The sequence below is a fragment of the Quercus robur genome, chromosome 4 (assembly GCF_932294415.1).
Source record: "Quercus robur chromosome 4, dhQueRobu3.1, whole genome shotgun sequence".
Lineage (NCBI taxonomy): Eukaryota > Viridiplantae > Streptophyta > Magnoliopsida > Fagales > Fagaceae > Quercus > Quercus robur.
This window is the reverse complement of record NC_065537.1, coordinates 40,480,579-40,496,634: the sequence shown is the minus strand read 5'-3', so window position 1 is coordinate 40,496,634 and position 16,056 is coordinate 40,480,579. Positions and strand designations below refer to the sequence as shown.

General features: G+C 34.5%; 1 protein-coding gene across 1 annotated transcript; it reads left to right on the top strand.

Annotated features, from left to right (window-relative positions):
* Positions 1 to 7,788: 7,788 nt before the first annotated feature.
* Positions 7,789 to 9,129, top strand: LOC126721864 (aspartic proteinase CDR1-like). Its single transcript, XM_050424939.1, has one exon. The coding sequence runs from the start codon at positions 7,789 to 7,791 to the stop codon at positions 9,127 to 9,129; it is 1,341 nt and encodes a 446-aa protein (XP_050280896.1).
* Positions 9,130 to 16,056: the final 6,927 nt, after the last annotated feature.

The window sequence follows — 16,056 nt, the reverse complement described above, 5'->3', positions numbered from 1 at the left end:
TTCAGGCAAGGTGTCACTTTCGAGGAATTTCAGTATGGGGTCCATCCAGCTCGGCGCTAGGTTGACTTGATGAACCTGAAGCACGTCCTTCCTTGCAGGGGTAGAGGTGCACAAATCCTCAACGATTATCACCCGAGGCAAATTCCATGCTAAAGAGGTGGCAAACGTTGCCAAGGAATCGACGTAGGTATTTTCACCTCGGGGAATATGTGACAAGTTAAAAGATTCAAATTTCGTTTGCACACGCCTAACTTGACTCAAATATTCCTGCATTCTTGCATCTCGAGCTTCCAGTTCCCCTTTCACCTGGCCGACTATCAATCTTGAATCAGAGAACACTTCCACTACCTTTCCGCCCATTTTCTGGACCATACTCATTCCCATCAACAAAGCTTCATACTCTGCTTCATTGTTCGTAGCTGAGAATCCCAGCCTCAAGGACTTCTCAATGATGATCTTTTCGGGAGATACCAGAACTAGCCCCACTCCTGCTCCCCGTTGATTTGCTGCACCGTCCACATATACTTTCCAGGATGAGATGTCCTGTGTGGAAATCAGGCTAACCAACTTTTTATCCATGTCATGTTGCTTCATTTCAGCTTCTTCTGGGAGCTCGGCGAACTCGGCTACTAAATCGGCGAGGACCTGGCCTTTCACGGAGGTGCAGGGCATGTATTTGATGTCGAAAGACCCTAGGATCGTGCCCCACTTAGCAATCCTCCCCGTATAATCTGCACTTCTAAGTATGGACTTGAGTGGTGGCTAAGTTAGGACTACTACGGTGTGTGCCTGAAAGTAATGTGGAAGTTTGCGTGTTGCATGGACTACTGCCAAGATGGCCTTTTCTAGCGATAAATATCGCATCTCAGCCTCATGAAGTGATTTACTTATGTAATAAACTGGTCTTTGAACGCCATCATCCTCTCGTATTAAGACAAAACTAACTGCGTGAGAGGCAACTGCCAGGTAAGCAAACAGGACTTCGTCCACCTTAGGGCTGGACATGATAGGCAGCCGAGGTAGGTACTCTTTCAGCTGCTGAAATGCTACAGCGCATTCCTCGGTCCACTCAAACCCTTTCCATTTATGCAGTAAACGAAAGAAGGGTCTGCACCTATCAGTTGACCGGGAGATAAATAAGTTCAAGGCGGCAGTCATTCCTGTCAGTTTCTGCACCTCTTTCAGATTCCAAGGTGCTTGTAAATCGTTAATGGCCTTGATCTGGTCTGTGTTAACCTTAATTCCCCTATGAGTCACCATGTACCCCAAGAACTTTCCGGAGCCTACACCAAAGGAACACTTTGAGGCATTCAGACGTAGCTTGTGCTTTCTCAGAATTCCAAAAATACTCGTAAGATCTTCCACATGCTCGGAGACCACTTTGCTCTTCACAACCATATCATCGATATAAACTTCAATGTTTCTGCCCAGTTGTAATTTGAACATTTTAGTCATCATCCGTTGATAGGTAGACCTTGCATTTTTCAAACCAAAGGGCATCACTTTATAATGATAGTTTCCAATGGGGGTGACAAAAGCTGTCTTCTCTTGATCGTCCAATACTAACGGTATTTGGTGATATCCTTGGAAGGCATCCAAAAAACTCATTCGAGGGTGACCAACTGTTGCATCCACCAACTGGTCAATCCTCAGCATAGGAAAAGGATCCTTGGGACAAGCCTTATTGAGATCCGTGAAGTCCATGCACCCACCACTTCCTAGTCTTCTTTTTCACCACCACTGTATTGGCTAACCATTGAGGGTAAAAAACTTCCCTAATAGCCCCGGCCTGTTTGAGCTTGGCCACCTCACTCCTGACAACTTCGGCGTGCTGTTTTGATGGTCGCCGAGGTGGCTGTCTCTTCGGAATAATGGAAGGATTCACATTGAGTTGATGACAAATAAAACTCGGATCTATACCCAGGGCTTCATATGGACTCCATGCAAACACGTTGAAATTTTCTCTGAGAAATTCCACCAATTGCTCCTTCTCTCGTGAAGGTAGTTTAGCCCCAACCTAGAAGAATTTCTCCGAATCATCAGCAACAATTACCCTCTCCAAATCTTCACATTTTGCCTCATTGGCCAGTCCATTTAAGGGTAATGCTGGGGCTTTTGATTTCTATAAACCCTTATCGACGGTAGCCGAGGTCCCCGCCTCTGGCCGATGTTGGATAGCCGCTACCAGGCATTGCCGGGCTGCAGCCTGACTTCCTACTATCTCCAAAACTTGGCTTCTGGATGGGTACTTTACCTTCTGGTGTAGAGTAGAGGAGACTGCCCTCAGGGTATGAAACCAAGGTCTGCCCATAATATTCGTGTATGGGGAAAATACGTCTACAACGATGAAGTCCACCTCCACCACATCCGTACTGGTTTGCACAGGTAACCTGATCTGACTTTTTGGGACGACCATTCTTCCCTCAAAACTCACCAGAGGTGAACTGTAGGCTGTCAAGTGCTCAGGCTTCAAACCTAGCCCTTTGTACAAGTCAGGGTACATTATATCAGCAGCACTGCCCTGGTCAACCATTACTCTTCTCACATCGTACCCACCAATTCTCAGTGTGGCCACCAGAGCATCATCATGTGGCTATATGGTTCCAACCTTGTCTTCATCTGAAAAGTCCAAAACCAACGGGATGTCCACCTTAGCTCTTTTAGACATTGAGCTATACTCCTCGGCTGGAGATCGGGAAACTAACATTACCCTGGAAGGACAAGATCCAGTTCTCCCCAGGGCAGCAAAAATAACGTTTATTGTGCCAAGAGGGAGTCTCGAAGAAGCATCTCCCCGCATCTCTGAGCCTGCATAGCCTACCCGACCATTGGAGTGGTGCAAAAGTTGCTTCAACTTCCCTTCTCGGACTAGTTGTTCCAGATGGTCCCATAAATTCCTGCAATCCTCAGTTGTGTGTCCATGATCTTGATGATAGTGGCAATAAAGATTTTGGTTGCATCTCGTAGTCGTAGGCTCTCCTGCCATCTTGTTAGGCCATTTAAAAAATGGTTCGTTCTTGATCTTCTCCAGTACCTGTTGTACTGGCTCCCGACACATAGCATTAACCGCCTGGGTGTTAGCAGAACCTGACTACCCAGGAAAGTCTTTCCGAGGACAATTGTTGTTGTACCGGCCCGACCTGAAATCCCTCCTCTCCTGAGGGATTACCTTAGCCTTTCCTTTTCCCTGCAGTTGGTCTTCTTCTACTCTTCTGTACTTGTCAATCCGATCCATCAATTGATGTACACTAGTGACAGGTTTACCAGTTAAAGATTTCCTCAAATCATGCTCGGCTGGAAGACCAGCCTTGAAATTACTGATAGCCACATCATCATGCTCCCCTTCTATCTCATTAAACATTTCTCAGTATCTATCTGAATAAGTTTTAAAAGTCTCACCCTCTTACATGGACATAGACAACAAGGACCCCAAAGGCCGAGGAATCCTGCTGCAGGTAATAAAGCAAGCGCCAAAAGCCCGGGTAATTTTCTTAAAGGAATCGATAGAATCAGCCCTTAAATCGTTGAACCATCCCATCGCCACAAGCCCAAGCTTGATAGAAAGACCTTACACATCAAAGCCTCATCTCTGGAATAGATAGTCATCCTTTGGCTGAAATGGCTAATGTGTTCTACCGAGTCTGTCCGACCATTATATAGGGTGAATGTAGGCTGATGAAATTGCCGAGGAAGATTCGCATCCTCTATATTCCTTGTGAAGGGTGATTTGGAAACTTGTCTTAACACTTTGTTCATGGCATTATTCCCCAAGCCTCTGCAAGGCGGACTTTTGTACCTACGTCAATGGTGATGCTCCTCTTTGTAAGAAAAAGTCTCGCTAGGCGAGGTTCTGGATCTCCGTCTATAACTAGCACCATCTGTCTCTTCGGAGGAAGGCTCGGAGCTGGGTGGGGAACGTCTTCGTCAAGCATGATGCAACTCTCTTTTCAATTCGTCAATTTCACGTTGCATGTCTCTATCATTCTTTGCATAGGAGACATGACTCTTCCCTCAAGACTGGCTTTTGCTGGTATGAGTTGTGCGTACACTTCCCTCACGGCCCTCTCTCCGTTCGAGGCCCCGGTGCGAATTGCCATGCTGGGAACCCCTTGATTCTGCTTGGTGTGGGTCAGCATCTATCTGGTGTGGCCCCACTACTGCCTGGTGTGGACCTGCTTCCTCCATCGTGAACGTTGTAACCGAATTTCTTTTGGCCTAGATCAACCTCTTCCCACAGACGGCGCCAATTGTAAGGACTAAAATTGTATTGATCCCAAAACCGGAATGGGCTCAAACGCTAACGGCCCAAACAATAAATTTGTAGAGCGTGGATAGAAGAACTAGATTTATCCCAGAAGAAAAACGATTAGACTCAACGATTCAAGACGGTTTGACACAAATAAGATTATCAAACTTATCCTCGGAACAAACTAAGTCATTTGTTTCATATGGTTTTCTTCAAGATAGAAATTGTACAAGAGTTCCAAAATCCCCCTTCTCAGTGCATTCTTCCGAGTTATATATTGCAATCTTGGTGTCATCCTTACCACACACGTGTAGATTAGATTCGGGGGACTCCTTCTTGTCCCATCCAGCACCTCCTAAAACCATCAACCAGTAGCTGTAAGGCTACTTGATCACTATTCAGGCATCATTTCCACATTAATGCGGCCAGAGAGTTGGTTGAAAGGTATTTAATGCGCAAGTAGCAGCTTTTGAAGATATTTGTTTAGCTTTCTTTTCTTATCCCTAGTCCAATGTCCCAACCTTAGTTGTGGTGTAACTCTGAAGTAAGTCTGTGATGGTATGGTACTCAGATTTACCTTGGACACACGTTGCCGAGAAGACTTTTATCCTCGGACGCTTATTGGACCCATCTCACATTGTCTCTACTCCTCTCTTAACTTTATTCTTTTCATAGCCTTATTTGGGCCTCGTCGGATAGTCTAACGTCCTCGGATTGGGCCATAGGCCCAGTTAATACTACTTTTAACAATACTTCCTAATTAACTAGCCCCCACATATTACATACTACACTTAAAAAATAAATAAATAAAATAAAAAATAAAAATCTAAGGACATATAAAGAAATTTGAATATTTATTTTAGTAGAAATCAATCATATCCAAAAAAAAAATCCAAAAAATTTCAAATACCACATTCAAACCCACGTTCAACTTTTCCCTAAAAAAAACCACTTTCAAATTTATCCCAAAAAAAACCTTGCTTTTAAATCTTTAACAAAACTTTCAGATAACTACTGCTAAAACAAACTGAAGTTAAAAAACAAATTCATAAAATTTTAAATACCACTACCACGTCCAAAATTTTATTTAAAAAAAAAAGGTACCACGCCCAAGCCCAACCCAAGTTCATATTCTTATAAAATACAATTTTTTTTTTTAAAAAAAATCTTTAACAAGAGTTTCAGATAACTACTACTAAAAAAACTGAAGTTAAAAATATGCAACACATGTATATGTTTTGAAATTCAAATTCTTAAAATTTAACTAGCCTCTGAGCATGCGCTCACACGCGTACTCAGAGGCTCTTCTATTTTATTTTATTTTTTTTTTGTAAATGTTAATAATTTGCATCTATTATAAATTAGGATTACTACATTTTTCAATCACAAAAATTCCTAGGGATGTGATGAGTGTTATGCGTGGAGAAAGGTTAATAATTTTAATACTTGGTACAAACGCATAACACTCATCACACCTCTAGGTATTTTTGTGATTGGAAAATTTAGTAATCCTAATTTATAATGGATGCAAATTATTAACTTTTATGGAAAAAAAAAAATTAAAAGAGCCTCTAAGCACGCGCTAAAGGCTTGTGTGCGTGTATGTGTATAGGGTTGGGTTCAAGTTACACCTAGTGTAACTTTAAGCAATGGTACACCACCCAATAACTTATTATTGAATTCATGTAATGAAAATCTAACCGTTGAATTACATATTCTATATGGTCTTAATATGCATGTCAATTTTCATGATGATCAAATGTAATTTACCATTCGATTTATAAACTCAACTTTTATGCATTATTTCAAACTACAAAAACTTAAATTTAAACATTTGATTGATGACATGGCTATTGATCTTCGATCACCTTAAAATTTTGTAAGCATAGAGAATATACGAAAATAATCTAATCTAACGGTGGATTTGTCAAAATTTGCATTCAATTAAAAAATATTAAGTGGTGTAATATTGCTTAAAGTTACACCAGATGTAACTTGAACCCAACTCATATATAAATATATATATATATATATTTTTTTTTTTTTTTTTCTCAACAAAAAAAAAAAAAAAAACGAGTTTAAATTAGAAAGAAAATAATTGTATGTAATGGTAATAGCCAACTTGTGTTAATGGACAAAAAGCCATGCATGAACGGCACCTGGCCTACCAACATCAGGCAGGCGTGAGATTAGATAATTTGTACACGTTTACAAAATGAATAACATACTTATCTTATTTATCATTAAAAAAAAAAAAAAAAAAAAAAAACTTTTAAAAGTACTTGGATTATCAACAAAAAAATAAAACTTTTAAAATTAACATACTTATCTTATTTATTTTTAAAACTTCTAAATATTTTCATCTTCTTTCTTTTTTTCTTTTCTTTATTTAAAAAAAAAATTATGATCTGATAGTTTCATCTACCCATATATTATTCCCGACGGTTACATGCAAATTGATTCTTGTACATCATCCGTTACAATAAGGTCATGTATCTTTGTCTTTATCCTATATGCATTCCTCAATTAAAATAAATAAATAATTTTACGTAAAATTTATCTTTAATTATATATTATTTTCATTCGCTATAATATAAGAACTTTTTTTTAATTATATATGACCACTTTTCAAAAACTCTCACATTTGCTATCCCAAAAAATAATAATTCATATCAAATTATCTATTATACTCTATATTTTATTAAAATCCTATTTCTTTATCAATTTTTTACTACTCTCTCAAATCATCTATCTCTGTCTTTATAAGTAAAGAAATATTAAAAAATAAATTTGCATATAAACCATAATCGTATATATATTTGCACACTGTAACTAGAATCTTAATTTGCACAATTTTTCATAAGCTAATATGAGTGTTTTTTGGGGTTGTTGGGCAAATTGTGGGTCTCATTCTATATTAGATGGATTGGTGTGAATAATTTTAAGAATCATGCTAATGAGTGTCCTTAGAATATTGGTTAACAATTCATTTTAGAAAAGTTTACCATTTCTATGGAAAATGAAAAAAGCTGTCAAATATTAATTGTTTTTTTTTTCTTTTTTCATAAAAACTTTCTTTAAATAGATTGTTAACCAATGCCCTGAGGGCATTTATTAGCATTTCCCTAATTTTAAATACACCTAGATTACATTAATGCGCTACTCCTTTCACATGAACCGTCAATAAATTTGTTTAATGGGATCTGTAATCAATTATACCGTGAGAAAAGAGAGTATTACTTTTGTTTTGAGTTCTCCAAGGATAATTACTCCATGTAGGATGATATTTATAAGAGAAATGCTAACGAGTGCCCTTAGGCCACTGATTAAGAATCCAGCTAAAGAAAGTTTTTATGGGAAAAGAAAAAAAAACAATTAATGTTTTGATAGTTTTTTCATTTCCCATAAAAGTGATATTAAAACTTTCCTTAAATAGATTCTTAACCAGTGCCCTAAGGAAACTCGTTAGCATGACCCTATTTATAAACATACACTTAGATCCTACACATTTTCATCTTCATCACCTTCTCAAAATGAAAATCATGACATCTCATCATCACTCACTTCTCTCTTTTGCTACATTGGCAACTACGTTCTCCGTTGTCTTTCTTTGTAGCTTCTCTCTCACTGAGGCTCTCAATGGGGGCTTTAGTGTGGATCTCATCCACCGTGACTCCCCAAATTCTCCCTTCTACAACCCTTCAGAAACTTCTTCGCAGCGCATAGCTAATGCCTTGCATCGTTCTGTTAACCGTGTCAATCATTTTAAGCCAAAGTCCTCGGTCTCTACCAATTCACTCCAAACAGATGTAATCTCAAATAGCGGTGAATTCCTTATAAAATACTCTGTTGGTAAACCACCAGTCCCAATGTTAAGCATTGTTGATACTGGTAGTGATTTGATTTGGATACAGTGCACACCTTGCACTAAGTGCTACAACCAAACAGCTCCACTTTTTAATCCTAAAAAGTCCGAAACCTACAAAAAAGTTTCTTGCTCTTCATCTCAATGTAAGTCTCTAGAAAGAACCAAGTGCTCAAATGATGGAAAAAATTGCCAATATTCAATGTCTTATGGCGATTCTTCATTCACAAATGGAGAACTTGCTATGGACACTCTCACTCTAGGATCAACTACAAGTCAGTCTGTGCCTTTTCCTAAGACCATCATAGGATGTGGACATGATAATCATGGATCCTTTGGTAAGGAAGGTTCTGGCGTTGTTGGCCTTGGAGGCGGCGCAGTTTCCCTTGTTTCCCAATTGCATTCTTCTATTGGTGGCAAGTTCTCCCACTGCTTGATACCATTAAATTCAAAAGACAAAAACTCAAGCAAATTGAATTTCGGTAGCAATGCCGTGGTTTCGGGTTCTGGAGTCGTATCTACTCCCATAGTCCACAACCCCCAAAACCCAGTCACCTACTACTTCTTAACACTCGAAGCAATGAGTGTTGGCAGCAAAAGATTGGAGTTAAGCGATTCTTCTACGTTCGAAGATTTAACGGGAAATATTATCATTGATTCAGGCACAACATTGACAATATTGCCAGAATATTTCTACTCCAAGTTTGAATTAGCAGTAGAAGAAGCAATTCATTTAAAGCGCAGTGAAGACCCGAGTCTAATTCTAAGTCTTTGCTACAAGACCTCAAAAGATGATATAGGTGCACCAAGAATCACAGCACATTTTACTGGTGCAGATGTAATGTTGAGTCCAAAAACCACCTTCATTAGACTAAGTGAGAGATTTTTGTGCTTGGCTTTTGGGGCTGGTGAAACACTTTCCATCTTCGGTAACTTGGCCCAGTCCAACTTGTTGGTAGGCTATGACCTAGTGAAGAAAACTGTATCTTTCAAGCCAACAGATTGCACCAAGCTCTAAGCTGGAAATTAAAATGATTGCATCTTTTTTCTTCTTCTTTTTTTCTTTTTTCACATAGGTAAAATGCTCGCCCACCCAACCCCCTTCCATAAGGGACCTAAATCACATCAATACCAAAAATCAATTTTTATCGTACATGATAAAAGCAAGTAATATGGAGTTGATCCAAAGGTTCAAATCTACCATGTTTATATATATATATAACCGAAACCTTTGATTTTTAGTTGACCTCTCCACAATTTTTCATATTAGCATTTTTCATTTATATTTTTTTAATTCGATTTAATTCTTTCAATTTTATGGCACCAAATTGCAAAAAATTTATTAAATTTCTTTTTTTTTTTAAATTAAATTTAGTTGTTTGGTGTCATACAACCACTATACTTAAAGGAAACCTAAATTATCACCTAAGAGAATTTTTAGATAAACCTAACAAACTATATAATAACTCCATTAATATAAATTTATCCCAAAAAATGAAATATATCTCTATTAATTTAATCATTTCTATGTTTATGACATTTTTTTAAAAAAAAAATTCTATCATATTTCCTTATATCTACTAATTACATTTTCTTTCTCTTCTTTTTTTCATTTTTTTTATATTAACATTGATTAGAAATTATAATTTCAATAGGATTTAAACTCTATAATTATATCAAATGAGACTCAACAAATATATATCATTTTTAATTACAATAGGATTTAAATTTTATATCAAATGTACTCTACCAACATATTCATCTTTTAAAAAATATATATATAACCAAATTTGATTAGGAATCCATAACCCTAAACAAATTTGATTAGGAATCCATAACCCTATATTATATTATAAATAGTTTTTTTTTAGGGATTATTTGTTACAATTTCAACTCGGCTTTTCATTCCTATATTATATTTCAAATTTTTTTTTTTTTTTTTTGGATTATTCTTCCAACACCACTCTGCTATACAGTCTCTTGCATTAATTTTGGTTCTTGGAGTGCCTTCAAAACAAAAGCTATGTAAAGTTTTCTTATCAGGTTTAATGTTAACATATATGAGAGATATTTTGGTCAATTAGAAAAAATTTAATGAAACATAAAAGGAAAAAGAACTACAAAATGCACAATCTGAAAAAATAAATAAATAAATAAATAGTGATTGTATTAGACAGAGGCTTTTGGAGATTATTGTTTTTATTTTTAGAATTTTTTATGCTCATATGTATGTATGCATTGGGTTTAATTGAATTGGAATTATCTTTGAAACTTTGGTTTTAATTGAATAATAAAAATGGCAGAAAAAGTATGTTCCAATATTTAGAGTCTTCTGTATATGTGTTGTAGTTTAAACTTGATATTTGAACTATTAAATTGTTAATTTACAGTTCATTGTTCATCTATTAATCATGAATAATAACATTGCTATTTGCAACCATCATGATATGGTATCAATAATGTGATCATTTCAAATGCTTTCCTTTAGAGTTTAGATAGAGTCTATTTTATGATTAAAAAAATTTACAATTAAAAGGCTTTTGAAATACATTTTATTTTTATATAATTATTGGATAGGTTCAATCTTAAATGACTTTTATTAAACTCCATCTTTTATGGCATCATTAAAAATAAAACTCATATAGATAGGTATTAGGATATTATTTGAAATTATCAAAATGGACTAACGTATTACACATAATATGGATCTAACTGTAACATCCTATGCTATAAAATAAAAATTGGGCCTATGGTTATCTTCTCTTTGAAAAAAATGGTTAAATTCTCATTAATTGTGATAGTTCACTTTTAGGTGAAATGGAAACTATATTAACTAAGTTTTAAGGAATTTAAAATTTTATTTCAAAAAATTTTTAGAACTTTAGATTTTATTTTAAAAAATTTTTATATTGTAAAATAATAAAATTTATACATTACATACAATCATTACTTCAGTTACCTTTTAAATGATGGAGGACATGAGAATGCAATTTGTAAATCTACTATCAAGATAACATAGATTAGATTGGTGGTGGATAGTAGATTTAATTGCAATTGAGTATTGTGTGAATTTATCACAATAGAATAGCCCACACCAGGATGTGTTATGTGTAACCAATAATAGGAAAGAAAAAAAAATTCTAAACCATTATATTGAACAAAAAATTCCTTATTTTTATTCATTGTTATACATTTTTTTTTAAGTCAAGTCATAGACCTTTAAATAAAACAAATACTTTTTGTTTTTATTTAACTATCCCGTGCATCGCACAGCTTAGCGACTAGTAATAACAATAAATAAATAAATATACATTTTTTCATAAATAAGCTATAACTTTAGAGTATGTTTGGTTGGAGGTGAAATAGGGTAGATGGAATAAATATATATATATATATATATATATATATATAAGAGAAAATGGAAGTAGGTCTTGTTTGGTAAGGAGTGAAGAAGATAAAAATTTTTGGATGGGGCCAGGCATTGCCCATTAAAAAAAAAAACTGTCTCTCCAAAATGGAGAGAAAACAAGCATGATTGTGCCTGTTGTTGGTGAATGATAAAATTGCCACTAACCAAATTTTTGTCCTTTTCTTCTTTTTGCTTCCCCCCCCCCCCCCCCCTTTTTTTTTTTGGTTAAAGGTCTTTTATTTCTTACACACGGTATGTTGGTTCTGGTTTGGATCTTTTTTTGTTTCTTTTTTTTTTTTTATCCTTTTGACATTTGCATATTTTATAACTTTAAAAAAAAAAAAATTGAAGTTTCCATACAAAATTTTTTTTAATTAAAAATGTGTTACTTTTTTATTATATATTTGGTAAGGACATAATGGTAAGTTTATACCAACTTCATTTTCTGTCCTCTCATTTTTCATCTCAACCAAACAAAAAAATTTCCATCTCTCCACTTTTCTACCCCTCCAACCAAAAAAAAATGAGAGAAAACTAAATCTTTTCTATCTTCCCACTTTTCTATCCTCCCACAATTTTCTATACTCCTACTCTTCCATCTCCCCAACCAAACGGACCCTTAGAAATGCAAGTTTATTTTTCCTAATAATTGTCTAACATGTGGCATTGCTTGTCCATATCATACCAACTTCATGTAGGAAGTCACTAAATGTGATTATTGTATGCTTTGAGAAATGAACATTTGTCATCATGGTCTGCACCTCTAGTTTTGGGATCCAACTTGTATAATATATAAATTCGATGTTTATATGTCTCAGTCAATCGGATATGTTGGCATTATAAATTTACTGAGAGTGATATATATATATAATGAATATGTTTGACTTATAGTTGATCTCATAATATTTTGCTACATATCTGGACTTAAAATTTTACACATCAATATTTTGATATATTCTTTTAATCGAGGTAAAATTATATTCTATATTTAAACCTTTAATTAGAATCTTGACGCATCATATTTTCTTTAATTAATTAAATAAATAGTTTCATATACAAATTAAATTTTAATAAATATATATTAATAATTACCATATATATATAGTTGAATTTAAAAATACAATCATAATAAATACCTATTAAAAATTTTCATAATTATCAAATTCATATTTAATATTTATACACAAACAAATTAAAATAAATGCGTATTAATAACTACCATAAATTTCATTTTTCATTTTTTTTTTTTTAAGTTTCAACTTATGGTGTTTATTTCTGTGATTTTTTCTCTTTATCAACAAACCAAGACACCAATCAATTTTTAGTATAGGCAACAATTGAACCACGGATCTCCTATTCAACCATCAAAAACTTTACCAGTTAAACTAACCAGAACCCACTTATATTTCATACCTATCTATTTATTATATTATATCTATTAAAAGTTGGATCCTACACTAAAGGATGCATTCTATGAAGACATATGTTCACTTTGCAAAGTGTACTAGTATAAATTATAAAAATATATAGCAATTTCCTACCTTTAATTGGTATTACATGGACAAACAATCATTTGTACATGTCATTATTTGCCATGTGTCATTAATAATTGATAAATAGAAATAAAAGTATGCACTTAATGTTCACTATTAATTTCATTAATATTTTGCCATATTTTCAGTGATTTGGGTTTAAATTAGGACAATTAAATATGGCACATAAATGTCATACATGTCCTTTTGAGTTACATATCAAGTAAGGGGAAAAAAACTCTCATTATTTTTTTACAAGATAAGCTTTCATATTTAAAAGTTGAATCCAAAAACGTACAAAATGATGACACGTGCCCCTTTACCAAAATATATAACATGACATATGTCATTTTTTAGAGTGATGTAAACTTACAAAGCCCAATGATAAATAACAATTCATACACTTCATAAATATTTGACAATAATAATGAGTCTCATTAAATACTCTTCAATAAATCTAATTAAATACTCTTCAATAAATCAATTGCTCCTTAAAGTTTGTAAAGTCTATTGCATTTAATTCAAGAGTAAATGGCCTCCTTAAATTACTCCTAAAAAAACTCTCATTTTTACCTTAACTGGTTTGTCATTTAATGCATAAAAATTACACTATTTCCAACAAAACAAAATTTTTTTTTTTTTAGAGATAATTACAACATGCTAAAAAAGTATTTACATGTTTAAAGGGGTTTTTTTTATTAAAACAAAAAACCAAAAAAAAAAAACAAAACTTCCAAAAATATTCCATTTTCATTACATTAATCGGCTGGCCACTTCATATAATTATATAGATATTTCTAATTTTACTTAAAAAATAAAACTCTCAAAAATATTTGCTTGTCATTATAGTACATGAGTTTTTTTTTTTTTTTTTTTTTTTTTTTTTTTTTTTGGAGAAAGTAGTACATGAGTGTTGAGATCCAAAATATCACAAGTGTTGAAATCTAAAAACTAAAAGGCTCTCAAAGATAGGGAATGCCTAATCCGCCAACCAGGGCCCTCATAAAATAAGTAAAAGGAAGCCTAAACCCATGAATGGGCAAGCTCTGGGCCTTGGAAAATGAAGGAAAAAGGAAAAAATGGAGCTTAGCCCAACCTTTGTGAGAAGAGCTCTCGAAGAGCCTAGAAAGGAACTAGACCAGAATACCTTGGAACTGCCAGAACAAAAGGGATCCTCGAGAAGTGCAAGAAATGATCAACTATGATTTGGACAGCTCAATGAAGCATGCTTGTAGACACAGGGAACATATATGGGCATGTCCCATCAGCCGCCTATGACTCAAAAAAAGAGCCAATGACTTAGGAATCAACACTTGATAAAAAGAAGTCTAGTACCTCAAGAAATGAAAAAAGGTGAACCATGAAGGAAGATGGATGGGGATCTTTTAGCATGACAAGAGGGAATCTACCCATTTAGAGATAAGGACATAAGGTAAAATAGCCAAGAGTAGGGGTCGGAAAAGGTCCATCTAGAAGCTTTGGGAAAATAAGCTTAAAAGTCAACCCTTAGGACCCCCTAGAAAAGGAACTTCAACTGGGGACTTTTGGGGGGGAAACCTCAAAAGAAGAAGTAGTGAGAAAATAAGGGAAGGACCAGCCATCAATGTTGTTGACACAACATTGATTCTGATACCCAGGATAGCAAATGGAGGGAATCAATGGCACACCAAAAACGCAAAGAAGGTACTATAAAAGAGGGATCAAGCCATCAACAAAAGGCATTTAGCAACACTTAATCAGAGTAAAAAGAGATTTTAAAAGACTCATTTGAACCTCAAAAAATAGAGGAAAGAGGGAAGTACTATGAGGGATCCTAAGATAAATGCTAGAGGATACACTTGGATTCAAGGGGATTCAAACCTCACAAATCTTGGAAATCTACAAAGAGCTATCCAAGTCTATGACTTTTGAACTTATTTGAACCTCATGGCATATCCTAGCAAGGAATAGGACCCAATGTACTAAAACTCAAAATAATGACATGTCACTTTATTTTCTAAGGATCTCTGACGTCCTTACATGTTTTTTCTTTATTTCCTTGTTGTTCTTTAGCTATTTATTTTACAATATGTATATGTTTGCATGTATGGACATGTACATGTTGTAGGGCCCACGCTTTGTGCACAACTTGATTCGTTATCAGCCCAATATAGCTGCAGTGAACCAAACTCAGTCTACCAAACAGCAAGTAAAATACCTAGGATCCTTGTTTCTACTTAGGCCTGGATACTATCAAAAATAAGAACCCAAAATGAGTAATTGAAAAAAAAAATGATATATATATATATATATATATATCGGGACTAAGAAGAATGGTTGGGACAACAAACATCCATCTCGTTCGTATTTTGGATACCCATATAACCATCAAAGACTGTTGAAGTGACTAATTTTAGTTATCTAAATAGTGTATCTAATAGTGATGATCCCCACTATGACCCTTACATATATGATACTAAATATAGTTAGAATAAACACATTATCCACTTGAGAAAAAAAAATATTTTAATTTTCTAAATATAGTTAAAAAAATATAAAATGGGAAATTTTTTGAATCCAAAAATTGCAATAGAAAATAAAAAGGGAGGTTTATGATGATTATAAAATCTTTTATACTATTACTAAGTAATCCAGTATCCTTATGCATGAAGATACTAGGTAATCCAGTATACTTATGTATGAAGATAATCAATTCAATTGTTGTGGTTGATCTCTATTATGGATTTCTAACCACATTTTCCATAAGGCATCGCACTTCCTTTGGCAGCATCCACTAATTCAAAACTTAACTTGAAATTCATATTTTGACCCAAGTGTTTTTGGGATGCCCACTTGGCTCGAGGGATATAGCTCAATTGGTAGAACTCTGCTCTTGGGTCATTGCGATCTTGGGTCGTTGCGATTATGGGTCGGATGTCTAATTGTCCAGGCAATAATGATAGTATCTTATACCTGAACCGATGGCTCACATTTTCTAAGTAAAAGTAGATGGATTAGAAAATTC